General features: G+C 36.1%; 1 protein-coding gene across 7 annotated transcripts in view; it reads right to left on the reverse strand.

Moving 5' to 3' along the window:
* Positions 1-16,903, reverse strand: part of slc25a42 (solute carrier family 25 member 42) — a 38,875-nt gene that overhangs the window by 13,722 nt on the left and 8,250 nt on the right. For all 7 annotated transcript variants that reach the window (XR_012389390.1, XR_012389389.1, XR_012389388.1 and 4 more), the window contains one exon: positions 11,719-11,863. Coding sequence is in view for 2 of the 7 variants with exons in the window: in XM_009298942.5 (XP_009297217.1) it covers positions 11,719-11,814 (96 nt within the window). In the remaining 5 variants the exon portion in view is untranslated. The remainder of the gene's footprint in view (positions 1-11,718; positions 11,864-16,903) is intronic.

Below are 16,903 nucleotides of genomic sequence, written 5' to 3' on the forward strand. Positions count from 1 at the left end.
TAGTTGATGATGCAGAATAGATGACCATATACACATCTGAAGTGAATCAAAACATTTAATCAAACATTTTTTTAATACCAACAAGTGTATTGAACAATCCCTATTCTCGCCACTTGAAAATTTCTACAGTAATGAAAAGTAGAACTAGTGTTTTTGACCCACCATGTACTACCGTACTTGAATTGATCTGTTGTGGTGATTCTATAGTTGCTATGGTAAAAACAACTATCGTAATTGATCTGATGTAGTGATTCTGCAGTTGCTATGGTAACAACCATAGTAAGTGATCTGTTGTGGTGATTCTATAGTTGCTATGGTAACAACAACTATAGTAAGTGATCTGTTGTGGTGATTCTACAGTTGCTATGGTAACAACAACTATAGTAAGTGATTTGTTGTGGTGATTCTATAGTTGCTAGGGTAACACAACAACTACAGTAATTGATCCGTTGTGGTGATTCTATAATTGCTATAGTAACACGACAACTATGATAATTGATATGTTGTGGAGATTCTACAGTTGCCATGGTAACACAACAACTACAATAATTGATCTGCTGTGATGATTATATCCTTGCTATGGTAATACAACAACTACAGTAAAAAATGTGTTGTGGTGATTCTACAATTGCTATGGTAACAACAACTATAGTAAGTGATTTGTTGTGGTGATTTAATAGTTGCTAGGGTAACACAACAACTACAGTAATTGATCCGTTGTGGTGATTCTATAATTGCTATAGTAACACAACAACTACCGTTATAGATCTGTTGTGGTGATTCTATAGTTGCTATGGTAAAAACAACTATCGTAATTGATCTTTTGTGGTGATTCTACAATTGCTATGATAACAACAACTGCAGTAAGTGATCTGTTGTGGTGATTCTGCAGTTGCCATGGTAACAACCATAGTAAGTGATCCGTTGTGTTGATTCTATAATTGCTATGGTAACACGACAACTAAGATAATTGATATGTTGTGGAGATTCTACGGTTGCCATGGTAACACAACAACTGTGATAATTGATCTGTTGTGGTGATTATATTGTTGCTATGGTAACACAACAACTACAGTAATTGATCTGTTGTGGTGATTCTACAGTTGCTATGGTAACGCAACAACAAAATTTTTCTGCAGTGGTGATTATATAGTTGCTATGGTAACAACAACTACTGTACTTGATCCGTTGTGGTGATTCTATAGTTGCTATGGTAACACAAAAACAACAACCATAGTAATAATATAAACAAATGACCCAATACTGTAGTTTTCTACAACTATAGTGCATATTATACTACAATACACCACAGATTACTGTAGTAAATACTGCAGTATTGTTTTACAGTTTATCAGTTCAATATAGTTCAGTATGCTGGATTATTTATTAAAAAAGAGTGGTAACACACTACAATATATTCATAAAAATCAAATAAAAATCATCACTAAAAATTGTTATAGTGTTGTTTCTGTTTTTTTTAAACAAGCCAAAAGGTTTATGGGCCGTAACACCAACCCATAAGCAACTCCTTCCCTTTTCTCATTTTGACTAATATAATAATACTGTGCATCTTTTTGAAAAGATGCTTTGGAATGGTAATTATTGTGAAAAGCTCTATACAATTAAACTTGAATAGATATGATGTTTAAACATGCCCAGGCAGGACCACATACTGTGCTTCTAGGAAGGACTCTGCCTTCCTTTTAATCTTTATAAAGCAGAACAGGTTTATATTCACACTTCTAATCTGTTTCCACCCATAAACCCATGAGCTGAATGAGTGAATAGAAAAAAGCAGGAACATTGGGCTGAGATGAATTCAAGAAACCAGTTCCAGCATGCTGAATGGATACAGACTGTTCTTCTGTTTGTTTGAATAAGTATCAAGAGATATTGCACAGTTTGTCTCATTCATTAGACACAATGAAGCTAAACAATGTTCAACATGATCCTGTGCCTGACAGACACTATTAAAAATTATTTCCACACACCACAGGGGATTTGCCAATTTAGAGAAAGGATAAAAATAATAATAGCATTTTTTTTTCTGATGAACTTTGTGCATTAAAATGGCATTTAAAAAATGAAGAAAAAGCATTTAAAAACTCATTATCTTCAAATTTACAGTTGTGATGTGTTGGGGAAAAATGCAACTTTATATTAATAATTTGTATTAATTTTTTATTGTTTTTTATAGAACTTTAATATATTCAAACAAATGTTTACATTTCCCTAAAACTAAATAAATACATTTATAGAAAAAAAATGAATAAATGAATCCAAAGAATTTGAGGACACTCAATTTTGCCCAATAATTTATGAATATTAGCATTATTAATACAAAAATAAAATATACACATTTATACAGTATGTAAAAACAAACAATAAACAACAATAAATAATGAATGTTATTACTGATGTATTGCATTCATTAAATAATAATAATAATAATAATAGTCAACTAAATAGAAACAAACAAAAAAATATTAATGCTACAATAATTCATTTATTCATTCATTTTCTTTTTGGCTTAGTCCCTTTATTAATCTGGGATCGCCACTGCGGAATAAACCGCCAATTTATGCAGCATATGTTTAATGCAGCGGATACCCTTCCAGGTGCAACCCATCACTGGGAAATATTCATACAAACCCTTTCACACACATACACTACTACAATAATAGTTATGTGGATTTTACAATATTTTACTTTATACTTTAACATAACCATGGTTACATTTAATGAAATCTACTGTCCAAATAAACACATACAGCACAAATAAATGCGCATAAATAAACTATTAAAATGACAATGACTTTTACTGTAAACAGGTCAATCAGCAACCCAGATGGATATAAAACCAGACTTTGTCTGAATGTTCAAATGTTTAAAAATGAACATTTGCCTGAAGCACATATCTAAAAAAAAACATTCGGAGAAACTGGGGCAGCACAACGGCTCAATGGTCAAAAAGGGTGCTGGTTCGAGTCACAGCTGGGTGAGTTGGCGTTTCTGTGTGGAGTTTGCATGTTTTCCCAGTGTTGGTGTGGGTTGGTGCTCCGGTTTCACCCACAGTCGAAACACATGCGCTATACGGCCATTGATTAACTAAATTGGCCGCAATGTAGGAGTGTGCGTGTGTGATTGTGAGTGTGTATGGGTGTTCCCCAGTGATGGGTTGCAGCTGGAAGGGCATCCGTTGTGTAAAACATATGCTGGAATAATTGGCGGTTCATTTTGCTGTGAAAACCTCTAATTATAAAAGCACTAAGACGAAAGAAAATGAAGGAATTTATGAATATTAGCATTATTGTTAATAATAAAGTGTATTCATTTATATGTAAAAAAAAAAAAAATATATATATATATATATATATATTATCACTGCTGTGTTGCGTAAAATTAATATAATAATAATAATAATAATAATAATAATAATAATAATAATAATAATAAACTAAAATACCTAATAAGAAACAAACTAAGAAATATTAACACTACAACAAGTTAACATTTAATTAAATGTGATGAAATCATTTAAGGAAATCATTCAATTTAATTAAGTTAAGTCCTGATAAAGACATCTAGCACAAAAGAAAGGCTATAGACTATTAACATGACAATGAGCTTTACAGTAAACAGGTCAATCAGCAACCCAAATGGATATAAAAACAGCATCATCATGCAAGGATTGTCATCATAATAGTTATAATAATATCTAACTGAAACAAAAACTGGTTCTGGTGACAATTTATAACTATTTTGAGCTTGAAATCTTCCCACTTGCTTTCAAATCATATATTAAAAAAATAAATGACACTGTATTTTAACAAGTACGGTCATACTTTTGTGCTTAAAAAAGGCTTTAGTTTACATTCACCGGCCACTTTGTTAGGTACACCTGTTTATTTGCTTGTTAATGCAATTTTCTAATCAGCCAGTCACAGGGCAGCAACTCAATGCATGTAAGCATGTAGACATGGTCAAGACGATCTGCTGCAGTTCAAACTGAGCATCAAAATGGGGAAGAAAGGGGATTTAAGAGACTTTGAACGTGGCATGGTTGTTGGTGCCAGACAGGCTGCTCTAAGTATTTCAGAAACTGCTGATCTACTAAGATTTTCACGCACAACAATCTCTAGGGTTTACAGAGAATGGTCTGACAAGGAGCAAATATCCAGTGAGCGGCAGTTCTGTGGACGCAAATGCCTTGTTGATGCCAGAGGTCAGAGGAGAATGGCCAGACTGGTTCCAGCTGATAGAAAGGCAACAGTAACTCAAATAAGCACTCGCTACAACCGAGCTCTGCAGAAGAGCATCTCTGAACACACAACACGTCCAACCTTGAGGCAGATGGGCTACAGCAGCAGAAGAGCACACCGGGTGCCGCTCCTGTCAGCTAAGAACAGGAAACTGAGGCTACAATTCACACAGACTCACCAAAACTGGACAATAGAAGATTGGAGAAACGTTGCTGCTCTGATGAGTCTCCATTTCTGCTGACACATTCAGATGCTCGGGTCAGAATTTGGCATCAACAACATGAAAGCATGGATCATCCTGCCTTGTATCAGCGGTTCAGGCTGATGGTGGTGGTGTAATGGTGTGGGGGAGATTTTCTTGGCACACTTTGGGCCCACACAGCCTACCTAGTTAACTAGTACAGCCTACTTGTATTGCTGCTGACCATGTCCATCCCTTTATGAGCACAGTGTCTTCATCTTCTGATGGCTACTTCCAGCAGGATAACGCACCATGTCATAAAGCTCAATCATCTCAGACTGGTTTCTTGAACATGACAATGAGTTCACTGTACTCAAATGGCCTCCACAGTCACCAGTTCTCAATCCAATAGAGCAGCTTTGGGATGTGGTGGAATGGGAGATTCACATCATGGATTTGCAGCCGACAAATCTGCAGCAACTGTGTGATGCTATCATGTCAATATGGAGCAAAATCTCTGAGGAGTATTTCCAGCACCTTGTTGAATCTACACCACGAAAGATTAAGGCAGTTCTTAAGGCAAAAGCGGGTCCAACCCAGTACTAGTAAGGTGTACCTAATAAAGTGGCCGTTGAGTATATATTCACATAATAACACTCAAGTGTATTATTGTTCTTATAAAACAATTAAGAGCACGTATTTTCTTTTTCATTTTAATAGCATGGATGTCTGTTTTCGACATCACTGCTTGAACACTAAACCGACCAATCAGAAGACAGAAGCATGACGGTGTTAAATATTAAAGCACAGTGTGTGAAGGATTAAAGAAAACACTGCGATTATCGAGTGACAATGCAAGGTTAAAACAAGCAGAGACGAGAAGAGAAACAGATATCTGATCTGAAAACCACAGAGGAAAAACTCATGACTGTAAAGTAAACAGGCCAAGAGGTCACATATTTACCACTGATACAAAGGCCAATCTGTCCTTTTAGATGTTAAAGAGGAGGTCATGTAGTGTAGGTCATGTAGTGTATTAAAGTGACCTATAATTGTGTTAGCATCTCCTACAACAGGTTCACATGCATACAAGGTCAAAAAACATTCACTCATTCATTCATCCTTCAGCTTAGTCCCTTTATTCATCAGGGGTGTCCACAGTGGTAAGAACCACCAACTATTTCAGCATATGTTTTACGCAGTGGATGCTCGTCCAGCTGCAACCCGGTACTGAGAAACACCCATACACACTCATGCACTACGACCAATTTAGTTCATTAATTCCCCTATAGCATATGTGTTTGGACTGGGGGGGAAACCGGAGGAAACCCACGCCAACAAAGGGAGAACATGCAAACTCCACATAGAAACGCCAACTGAGCCAGCCGGGACTCGAACCAGCAACCTTTTTGCTGTGCGGCCACCACTCACCCAGCGTGTCGCTGCACATTCTAACATAACAATAATTATTACGATTCATCATTAATTAATACATACTAATAATTATTCATTATCATCACTCTGGGATGATTTTGATATGGTTCATCTGAATCAATTCGAGGCTTGTAGTCTGTAAGCCCCTCCCCCTTTTATAAGCCAGCTTTGTTTTGATTGGTCAGCTGGCCAAATCTGTTTTGATTGGTGTTGATGAAGATCAGTAGCAGGAAAAGAGACTTAAATTAAATGACTTTTAAAGACAATCTGGAGGATTGTCAAAGACTTTATATACAGCACACACACACACACACACACACACACACACACACACACACACACACACACACACCTGTAAACTGTATTGCGAACATTACGACGTGTTTTCCTTGCCTTGCCGTGTTTTGACCCTCGCCTTGTTTGTTTGTTTATGTTGTCTGCTTCCTGCACTGACCAATCACCTGTGTATTTGACTACGACTCTGATTTGCCTGCATACATGCGATTGCTCTTGATTGTGACCACTGCTTGCCTGATCATTCTCAATAAACCTGCATTTGGATCCGCACCTCCCTTGTCAGCGTCCTGTTCACATTATAATAGGAATAACTTTTATACTGTTACTGATATATTTATATATGAACACTTACTGGATTTAAGGTTCATTTGACTATCAATACATCATTTATAAACATTCAAATTGTATTTTATTTTTTTTTAAGTTAATTAATTAGCTTCATTATATGTTTTTAAAACTCTCATTTTTGATCTCAAAAGCAAGCATTAAATATCTTACGACATACTAATAACACTAATAACTAATAACACAATAATTAATACTAACACTAATTAACACTAATAACGCAATAATTAATTATTATTAATTATTATTATTATTATTATACGGATAGAAGAGTGACAATTGATAATTAAAGACGAAAACAAAAGGATCAGTTCTCATTCTTTCCTTTTCACACAGAAGTGATGATTAACAGAGCGAGGAGATTTCTCATTGCATTTCTTATCAGACTGTTTGTTTGTAGTATGTCGTTTTAAATATAATTTACATGGACAATATTTGTTTTTCAGTTTCAGTTTATGAATAAAAGTTAAATTGCCATTTCTTTCCATATTTTCACTCATTTGGATCACCCTACCTGACGAAAGCCTTGATGTCCCAGTTGTAGGAGCGACAAATAATAACTTGATGATGCATCTGATGTGGAAAGAAGATCTGTTGATCTGCATCCCAATCATTACAAATACTGCAGAAGACCTGCTGGAACCAACATGGACCAAGATTCTCACAGAAATCAGTCAAGTTTGGTGAAGGAGAGATCATGGTTTGGGGTTACATTCAGTATGGAGAGATCTGCAGAGTGGATGATCAACATCAACAGCCTGAGGTGTCAAGACATTTGTGCTGCCCATTACATTACAAACCACAGGAGAGGGACAATTCTCCAGCAGGATAGCACTCCTCATACTTCAGCCTCCATATCAAAGCTCCTGAAAGTAAAGAAGGCCAAGCTGCTCCAGGATTGGCCAGCCCAGTCACCAGACATGAACATTATGGAGTATGTCTGGGGTAAGATAAAGGAGGAGGTGTTGAAGATGAACACAAAGACTCTTGATGAGCTCTGGGAGTCCTGCTGAACACTTTCTTCTTCATTCCAGATGACTTTATTAATCAGTGATTTGAGTCATGTCAGAGATGTATGGATGCAGTCCTCCAAGCTCATGATGGAGTCAGACACAATATTCATTCTGTCTCCACTGCAGCAGGACTTTATATTCTACACTGGACATTATTTCTGTTCAGTGATGAGACTTTAGTCTAAGCAGAGTCAGACCTTACTGTCCTCATCAAATCAGTCAACATCAAGGCATGATCATATTTTATTGTGCTCAAATAAGTGTAATCTAGAGGCCTTTGCCTTTCTAAAACTTGGATAGGCCACAAGATATTGGCCAGATAAGCGATTAATGCCTGATGCATCAAATATAACACATTTCCACCATTTTTTGGTCTAAATGTCTAAAAAACTTTTAGATTAAATCAATGATTTTTTAAAATACATCAGGCTTCACAGTGCTAATCTGACCTCTGACTAATCCACTGATAGCTTGACTTCCTTTAGACTGTAAACACTGCGCCTCTTTCCAAACACTAATCTTGTGTTCTTCCTGTTCCTGCATGAATGAAGGCCAGCCTGAAACGCCTCACAAACCGGTTTTTACATCTGCATTCCTTACACAAACAATGCGCTCAGATATGGAGATTGCGGAGTCCAGGGTTCCCACTCTTTCATGGACACCAGATTCAAGCACTAAAGCATTAATTTTAAATCAAGCATCTTTGTAATTCATACCCCAGCATGAGTAGCGTCATGAGAGCTCTTACTGTACTTAACATTTCACTTACACTTAATATTTACCTTACACGTTAGACCAGTGGCTCTCAAACTTTTTTCATCAAGTACCACCTCAGAAAAAAATTGTCTCTCCAAGTACTACCAAAATGAGCAGTATTGAAATACAGTGGCGCAGTAGGCCCAGTAAAGCAGTTGCAACTCTGCACAGTTAAAAAACGTGACAGATTACCTCAGAAATGTAGGCTATGTCAAATATGGCATATTATATACATCAATTTTGATCAATTTCGAAATGTGTAGCATGTACATGACATATTTCATTCCTCCGTGTACCACTAGAAGGAAGCCTGCATACCACTAGTGCAGTGGTTCCCAACCTTTTTCTTAGGGGCCCCCCCCATAGGCATATACAAACATTGGAGCCCCCCCACCCCACCATTAAAATACACACTCACACACACATATGTACTATATATATATATATATATATATATATATATATATATATATATATATATATATATATATATATATATATATATATATATACTGTATGTGTGTGTTTGTGTAATATTAATATATAATATGTATAGACACTATAAATGAATCAGTTTTAACTTGTCTTGGCCTTCAATAAAACCAAAATTTAGGTAGGCTTTGCCATACTGTTTAATCTTTTTCTTCGCCTCTGAAGAATCACTGCATTTACGTCTCTCTGCCGATTTTGTTTTGATTTTGCCTTTACGACACATTGACAAGCACATTGTGTGAGTGAGCAAAATTTAAATAATTATTTAAAGTTGTTTATTTTAATTATTTTTACTATTATGTTGGAATTTTAAGCATATGTTTTGATATATATATATATATATATATATATATATATATATATTTGGTACTTAAAAATACATATATAATAGTAGGGCTGCTCGATTTTGGGAAAAATCATAATCACGATTATTTTGGTCATAATTGTAATCACGATTATTTAAAACGATTATCAGTTAAAGTCAAAATTATTAGTGCTCCTGAGAATTTTTTTTAATATAAATATTTCCCAAATTATGTTTAACAGAGCAAGGAATTTTAACAGTATTTCCTATAATATTTTTTCTTCTAGGCTTATTTGTTTTATTTTAGCTAGAATAAAGGCAGGTTAAAATATTTAATTTAAGGTCAATATTATTAGCCCCCTTAAGCAATAAATATTTTTGATTGTCTGCAGAAGAAACTACTATTATACAATGACTTGCCTTATTACTCTAATTAAGCCTTTGAACTGCACTTTAATCTGAATGCTTGTATTTTAAAAAATACCTAGTGAAATATTATGTGCTGTCATCATAGCAAAGATAAAAGAAATCCGTTATTAGAAATGAGATATTAAAACTATTATGTTCAGGAAAAAAAAACTTCTTTCCATGAAACAGAAATTGGGAGGAAAAGGGTTGCTAATATTTAGGAAGGCTAGTAATTCTGACTTCAAGTGTTTACATACAGTTATTTTCCACCCTGCAAAGGAAAGAGAAATAAATACAATAGAATAAAAATATTAAACAAACTGTGCTTTATGCATCTTCACTGTAAGAAAAACACTTTAGCTACAGCAGTCCTTCAGTCAAGACTAGTGAGGGATTTTCTAGTTGTTTGATTAATAATCATAGAAACCACCGGCAGTAGGAATATTTCTCGCTGTCTCTTTGGTTTCTCTTTCACATGTCTTTTGATTCTCAACTCGTTTGTTTATTACACAAATGAGGGTTAATATAAATAATCACTAATCACCGCGTTTTGACACCTATTTGACCATTAGAAAGCTCATGTTAATGACTTTAGATGTCTGCACTCCTCTGCTCGTCTCAGAGTGCGAATGAGCGAATGCTGAGCGGCCGCATGCTTCTGACTGAGTGTGCTTGCTGCGCACACACACATAAGCACGCGCTCGTTCGGGCTTTTAGGAGCAACACGTGTACAACTAGAAAGGTGGCGGTATATGATGCAATAAGCGTTTATCTCGATTAATGCTTTTTTATAATCGTTTGAAATCAAATTGGATTTTGGATTAATTGTACAGCCCTATAATAATAGTGGAGCATTTTTATGCCTTTTTCTACCTCAACACTTATCCTCTCCCGCGCCCCCCTTGTGAACTCTGGCGCCCCCCTTAGGGGGGCGCGGACCCCAGGTTGGGAACCACTGCACTAGTGGTACACGTACCACAGTTTGAGTACCACTGCGTTAGACCATTTCAAAAAGTCCAAAGAAACTTTGATATAATTAGTTGAACTCAATGCTGGTGATGTTAAAAAAAGGTCTCTGAAAATATGGATTAAATGTGCATTATTTGTTATTGTACGAGATTTAAATTGAGTATTTTTAAAGATATTTTTTCTCAGCTTTTATCATTCTGTATTTGACAGTATAACACCATTAATGAACGGTTTCTGTATTTAATGATTCACAAGTGTTTATTTGTGGTTGTGAACTGCATTATAGGATGTTGATCTCTGCTCTGTACACTTTTGATGTTGAAAAATTCAACTCTACACTTTAACAGAGTGACTTTATTTACTTTTTTTAGCTGCAACCCAGTACTGGGAAACACTCACACACACATTCATTTAACACGGCCATCACTTCACTATAGCGCATGTGTTTGGATTGTGAGGGGAACCGGAGCACCCAGAGGAAACCTATGCCAACACAGGGAGAACATGCAAACTCCACACAGAAAGGCTAACCGACCCAGCCGGGACTTGAACCAGCGACCTTCTTGCTGTCAGGCCACAGAGCTAATCCCTGAGCCACTTTTTAGTCTAATGCAATTGTGAATAGTGGATGGGGCTATAGGGGGACGATTTCAGATACAGCAATTATCTTTATGCGCTTTCTGACCATTGGGTGGGGTCCCAACGACTCTCCCTTTGTCTCTATGAACGTCTGGACGATACGATCAAGCTGATTGGATTAACATCTATGAATTTAACTGTTTTGTTGATTAGATCTGGGTGGGTGAAACGTCAGCGCCTGGACAAGTTCTTTTTACTATCTACTTCATTTGCATGCTTTAGAATATTGGTGGCTCAGTGGTTAGCACTGTGGCCTCACAGCAAAAAAGGTCGCTGGTTTGAGTCCTGACTGGGTGAGTTGGCATTTCTATGTGAAGTTTGCATGTTCTCCCCGTGTTGGTGTGGGTTTCCTTCGGGGGCTCCGATTTCCCCCACAGTCCAAACACATGCGCTATGATGAACTGGGTGAACTAAATTGGCTCTAGTGTGTGAATGTGTGTGTGATTTGAGAGTGTATGGGTGTTTCCTAGTACTAGGTTGCAGCTGGAAGGGTATCCGATGTTTGAAACATATGCTGGAATAGCTGGTAGTTCATTCTGCTGTGGGGACCCCTGATAAATAAGGGACTAAGCCGGAGGAAAATAAATGAATGCATGTTTAGAATTTGAGTTTTCTCACCTCTGATTGGCTGGCAGCAGGACGGGGCAGCACTTCTCCCTGTGCCAGCGCCCCCTGGCGTTCCTGAACCACATTACCCATCCTAACCTGATCCATTCATGCACGCAGCACACAGGGGACTCACCGGCCGACACGCAAATCACACCTGCAAACACAGGAGAGAAATATCATCATCATTACCCCATATATAACCTAGGCATGGGGCGATAAATAGTGTCAAGGTAGGAAAAGTCAAGGTTTTAAAACCCCTAACATTTTCTGTTCCATTCCTACTTTATATTTATTTATATATTTATTATTTATTTATATATTATTTATATTTTATTTATATCTATAACTGTTTTATTTAGTTTAGAGCAACAGTATCTCCAACAGAAACGGAGCCTCCACTTCATAAGCTACTGGTCAGCCCACGATTTACCAAACATCTGAAAAACAAATCACTAATACACCAACATCCAGCACGCTGTCGAGCTGAACAGTGCACTGGCTTTACTTTATATCCACAGAAAAGAAAAATCTCCAAAGATGCTTTTTCAAGGTGTAGAGAAATCTGTTTTTAAAATGAATGAAGACAGCAGACGTCATTGAGTTATTTTAATTATTCAGCCTGCCAGGTTTACGGTCCCAAAATATTTAAAATGTTTCTTAAATTAAAATATATTGTGTTTAATGGGCAAAAAGTATTTGCTTTAACTTATTCTAGAGCAGTAATCACAATATTGTTTTATTTTTTTCAAAGATTATCATACAGTCAGAATCTTACACCAGCCGGTGCCTAATATAACCATGCCAAAAAAGCAGAGACTTGTTTGATACTCCGCAAAGATGCTGTAGCGGCATGCTGAAGCTGAGATCTCGGTAAGGGCAAACAATAACGAGCGAGTCCATTGTGCAACTTGGTCTCATCGTTTATTTTTAATCACATCTTGTGCCGTCAAATCAGTGTAAAAGCTTCATTCCTCGTCAGTAGCACCGTCACCACAAACAAACTCACGGCCTTACTCACCCGCTTACTACTTTGGCTGTCTTAAATCCCGATTTGCATTGACAGAATAAAAGTCTTCATTGACAAAATCACAAACAAGAAAAGAATACTCCAACATAAAAAGGAAATGCCTAAACCTGAATAGAATAATTATCTAATGTCAACTTAATAATGATCAAATCATATAATCAACCCATTCAATCCAAACATTAAAATAGAAGAAAGAAAAGGCTCCAACAGATGCTTTTTAGAAAACTGATGAACCTAACAAAAAACCTGTGAGGATTTCAATTTACCCAAAAATGACAAGAAGAGGGCGATGCAGTGGTGAAGTAAGTAGTGCTGTCGCCTCACAGCAAGAGGGTCGCTGGTTCGAGCCCTGGCTGGGTCAGTTGGTGTTTCTGTGTGGAGTTTGCATGTTCTCCGTGCGTTTGCGTGGGTTTCCTCCGAGTGCTCCGATTTCCCCCACAAGTCCAAAGACATGAGCAATAGGTGAATTGGGTGGGCTACATTGGCCGTAGTGTATGTGTGTGAAAGAGTGTGTATGGTTGTTTCCCAGTGATGGGTTGCGGCTGGAAGGGCATCCGCTGCGTAAAACATGTGCTGGATAAGTTGGCGGTTCATTCCGCTGTGGCCACCGCTGATAAATAAAGGGACTAAGCCGAAAAGAAAATGAATAAATGAAAGGAATAAACACTGATTAAAGAAGAAGAAAAAGGGTTTTTAGGTGCATTCATCATTTTGTTTTGTTTTTTTTTATTTTGTGTTAATTTAACACCCTGTTCATCACTAATTATTACGTTATTACGTAAATTTATGCTGATTTAAATAAATATTTGGTGAGTTTCATTGAATGATTCAACACAGAGAATCACAACAGTAAAACATTAGATACAAAGATGTGCTTAAATCTCATTCATAAATAATGCAAAAAGTCAATATTTTACACATAGGTAAATATTAGATAATGTATTGGCTTGCACAAATTAATGAGCAATATATATTAATTATCAGTATTAATAATAAATTACATTTATTATTCTTTCTTAATGCCAGTTCATACAGATCAATTGTTCATTATCTAGTCATTGTCTACAACTTCATTTGTTTGCCATTCGTTGTTTACAAATTTTAAGTAGGGCTGCACAACATGTCATTTCAGCATCGATATCGCAACGTAATCATTCGCAATAGGCACATCGCGAGTATGCGCAATGTTCTGCTGGATTATAATTAATCATTTAGCAAGTGTTTTTAAGCCCTGTGACTGTGTAAGCGTTTTAAAAACATTCGGTCATAAGTAACTGTACTGTACTTTCAATGTTACGACAGTATAATAATAAATAATTGTGTTTAACTGTTTCTAAAACGAAGACTGTACAGTATTACTTGACATTTAATTATTTAATTACTGTATACATTAATACAGTTTGACTTCTCAGGAAAACAATGAAATGTTGTTTATTTAATTTGCATATTTTTCTTTATTGGATTTATCTATGCTTGTAGATTGTTTATTATATTTTATGCACTGCCTTACAGAATTATCCCAATCAATCTAAAATGATAAATTCTTTGCATATAGTTTATATTAAACTCATTTAGGGAAATTGTATTCGAATCGCAATATATTTCACAGAATAAAAAAAACATTGCAATGTTAGATTATTCCAATATTTTTCCAATAATATTTTTTAAATATATTAGTAAACATTAACACTAACATGATCAAATGCAATAGAAGTAATATTTACAGTTGCTTAACAAATGGATGTTTGCAAAGAGTCCTACAAATAACATTTTATGCAAGACATTACATTTATTTTCTTGCAATTTTTAGGAGAAAAAAATGTATTATTTGTCATTTTCGTAGGATTTTCATCACAGGCCAGCATCACCATGAATGAATTAATCTTGCATGAAAGCTGTCCGCATTCAAAGACCAGTTGATGAAATGAAAATCACTCAAATATAATGAAATCCACTCAACTCGCCCAAAGCAGGTCAGAGGAGCTGATGTGTAACGTGTGAATCTGGCCGGATCAAATAACATCTGAAAGGGTCACACAGATGGAGCTCTAATAATAGCGCAAACGCTAAATAATTCAAGGTCCTGACAGACGGTGATATGAGCAAGGCCTGAGCAACATTACTTCATATAGCAGACAACTTTAAATAGTTTTCTGAATATAAAATAAACATCATTTATTCTGTTAATGGCTGGGCAATATGACAATAATCGGATAACACGATACAAGTCATCTCATATCCTTATAACAATATATATATATATATATATATATATATATATATATATATATATATATATATATATATATATATATATATATATATATATATCCCAATAAACTAACATTTGTGTAAAAATTAAATCAAGTAAAAGTTTATACATGTTGACCCCATGTAAAGGACTATTTCTTTTTTACATTTTAAAGTATCTACTCATTCGTGATCATATTTATCACTTTCTTTAAAACTTTAGGGCAATTGTTTGGTTTAAAATGTAAAAATATCAAATAAATATTAACAAGTAAAAAAACACTTTTCAAAAACTAATTATTACAGGTCCAACATAAAAATAATAAACATCCTCAAATAAAATGCAAAACGTAACATTGAAATTTTAAGATGGCAAATTTGTCATGATGTTGTTATCAACAATGTATTTTGTCACACCATGAAGTAAATGATTGCAATAGCCATCCAAAAAATGTATTGCAATTAGTAGGGACGTAACGGTATCAGAATTTCACGGTACGATAATACCTCGGTATGAATGGTACGGTTCGGTATTTATTGAATAATTTACAGGAAAAACAAAACTAATGAAAAGACTCGAAAAAAGTGCCAAAAGTGTTTATTTACCTCAGCACTGAACATATTAATGACATACAAATCAGCCGTCTATCTGTAAGTTTCGAAACAGGAACTTCAATTTTTCAATTTTAATAACAAAAAACTATTAAACCATATAAAACATGAAGTTTCAATTTAGTATTGTTGAAAACTCATCACATTCAACATGTAATCACTCACTCACTCAGATAGAGATGGGTTTTTAAGGAAAATGATCATATAACTATAATCTGGTGAAAGCTGGGATCTGGGCATGTCCCCTGCAACAGAATAAACCCTCTCATTTGGGACTGAGGTTTCTGGGACAGAGAGATATGATTTAGCCAAGGTTGACAGCAGTGGGTAACGTTGTGCATTGTCTTTCCACCACTTGAGAGGACAAGCCATGAGTGAGATAGAGGTCTCTCTGCAGTACAAGTCAATGTCTGCATCAATCTAACAAGTGTGCTGTGTTCTGCAGTCCCCATGACTGTTATTAGTCGTATTCCCCGACTTATATTTCACCACAGTCTGGCAGTGCCTGCATACTGTTTTTGTCTTTGTCTGTCACCTTTTCTCCTTTTTCGTATATTTTTAGAAAGAAACCGAAATGCTTCCACACATCCGACTTAAAACCCGCTTTAGGTTCCATCATTTCCAGCTCTTTTTCTTCCCCGCTACTAGCAGCACACTCCATTTCCACATTACTGGATCTGTAGTGACAACAGACCGCAAAGGATGATGGCCACGCCTGGGCTGATGGGAATTGTAGTTTCCGCTACCTCCCGTTCGCTTCATTCGCCTGAGCAAACTTTTCTCAGAAATATAGTTTTCTTGAGTCGTGCGCCTACGGTAATATTGTAAAAAATTACTATTGCGGTATGACGGTATTTACAATATTGTTACATCCCTATCAATTAGATATTTTCCCTAAATCGCCCAGCTCTAGACACACACAGGCTAATTGGAAAAATGTGCCCTGGGGTACATTTTTGAGAACTGAGAAATGTGTGCTTGTGGGTGCACTTTATGAGAAAAATGAACGCTACAGGGTGGCACTGCTGACTGCTTACCTCCATATGGCCTTTTTTTTCTCTCTTCACTGGTTTAGCGGTGGCTTACTGTGAACATCGCTAAACTTGGGAAGTGGAGCAGAGCAGACCAGGTTTCGAGCGTGAGAAATGATCATTCCAGAAACCAGAAAAAAACAATCCCAAAGAAGCTGCAGGAGGTCATGGTAGAAGCAAGCAGCCAAGATTGTTTTCTCTTATAGTTTGCTTTTTGAAAACCCGATTGGTTGAGCTTAGGGAAGGGTGTGTGTGGGTCAGTCAAAATAAAGCT

The sequence above is a fragment of the Danio rerio genome, chromosome 2, assembly GCF_049306965.1.
Source record: "Danio rerio strain Tuebingen ecotype United States chromosome 2, GRCz12tu, whole genome shotgun sequence".
Taxonomy (NCBI): Eukaryota; Metazoa; Chordata; class Actinopteri; order Cypriniformes; family Danionidae; genus Danio; species Danio rerio.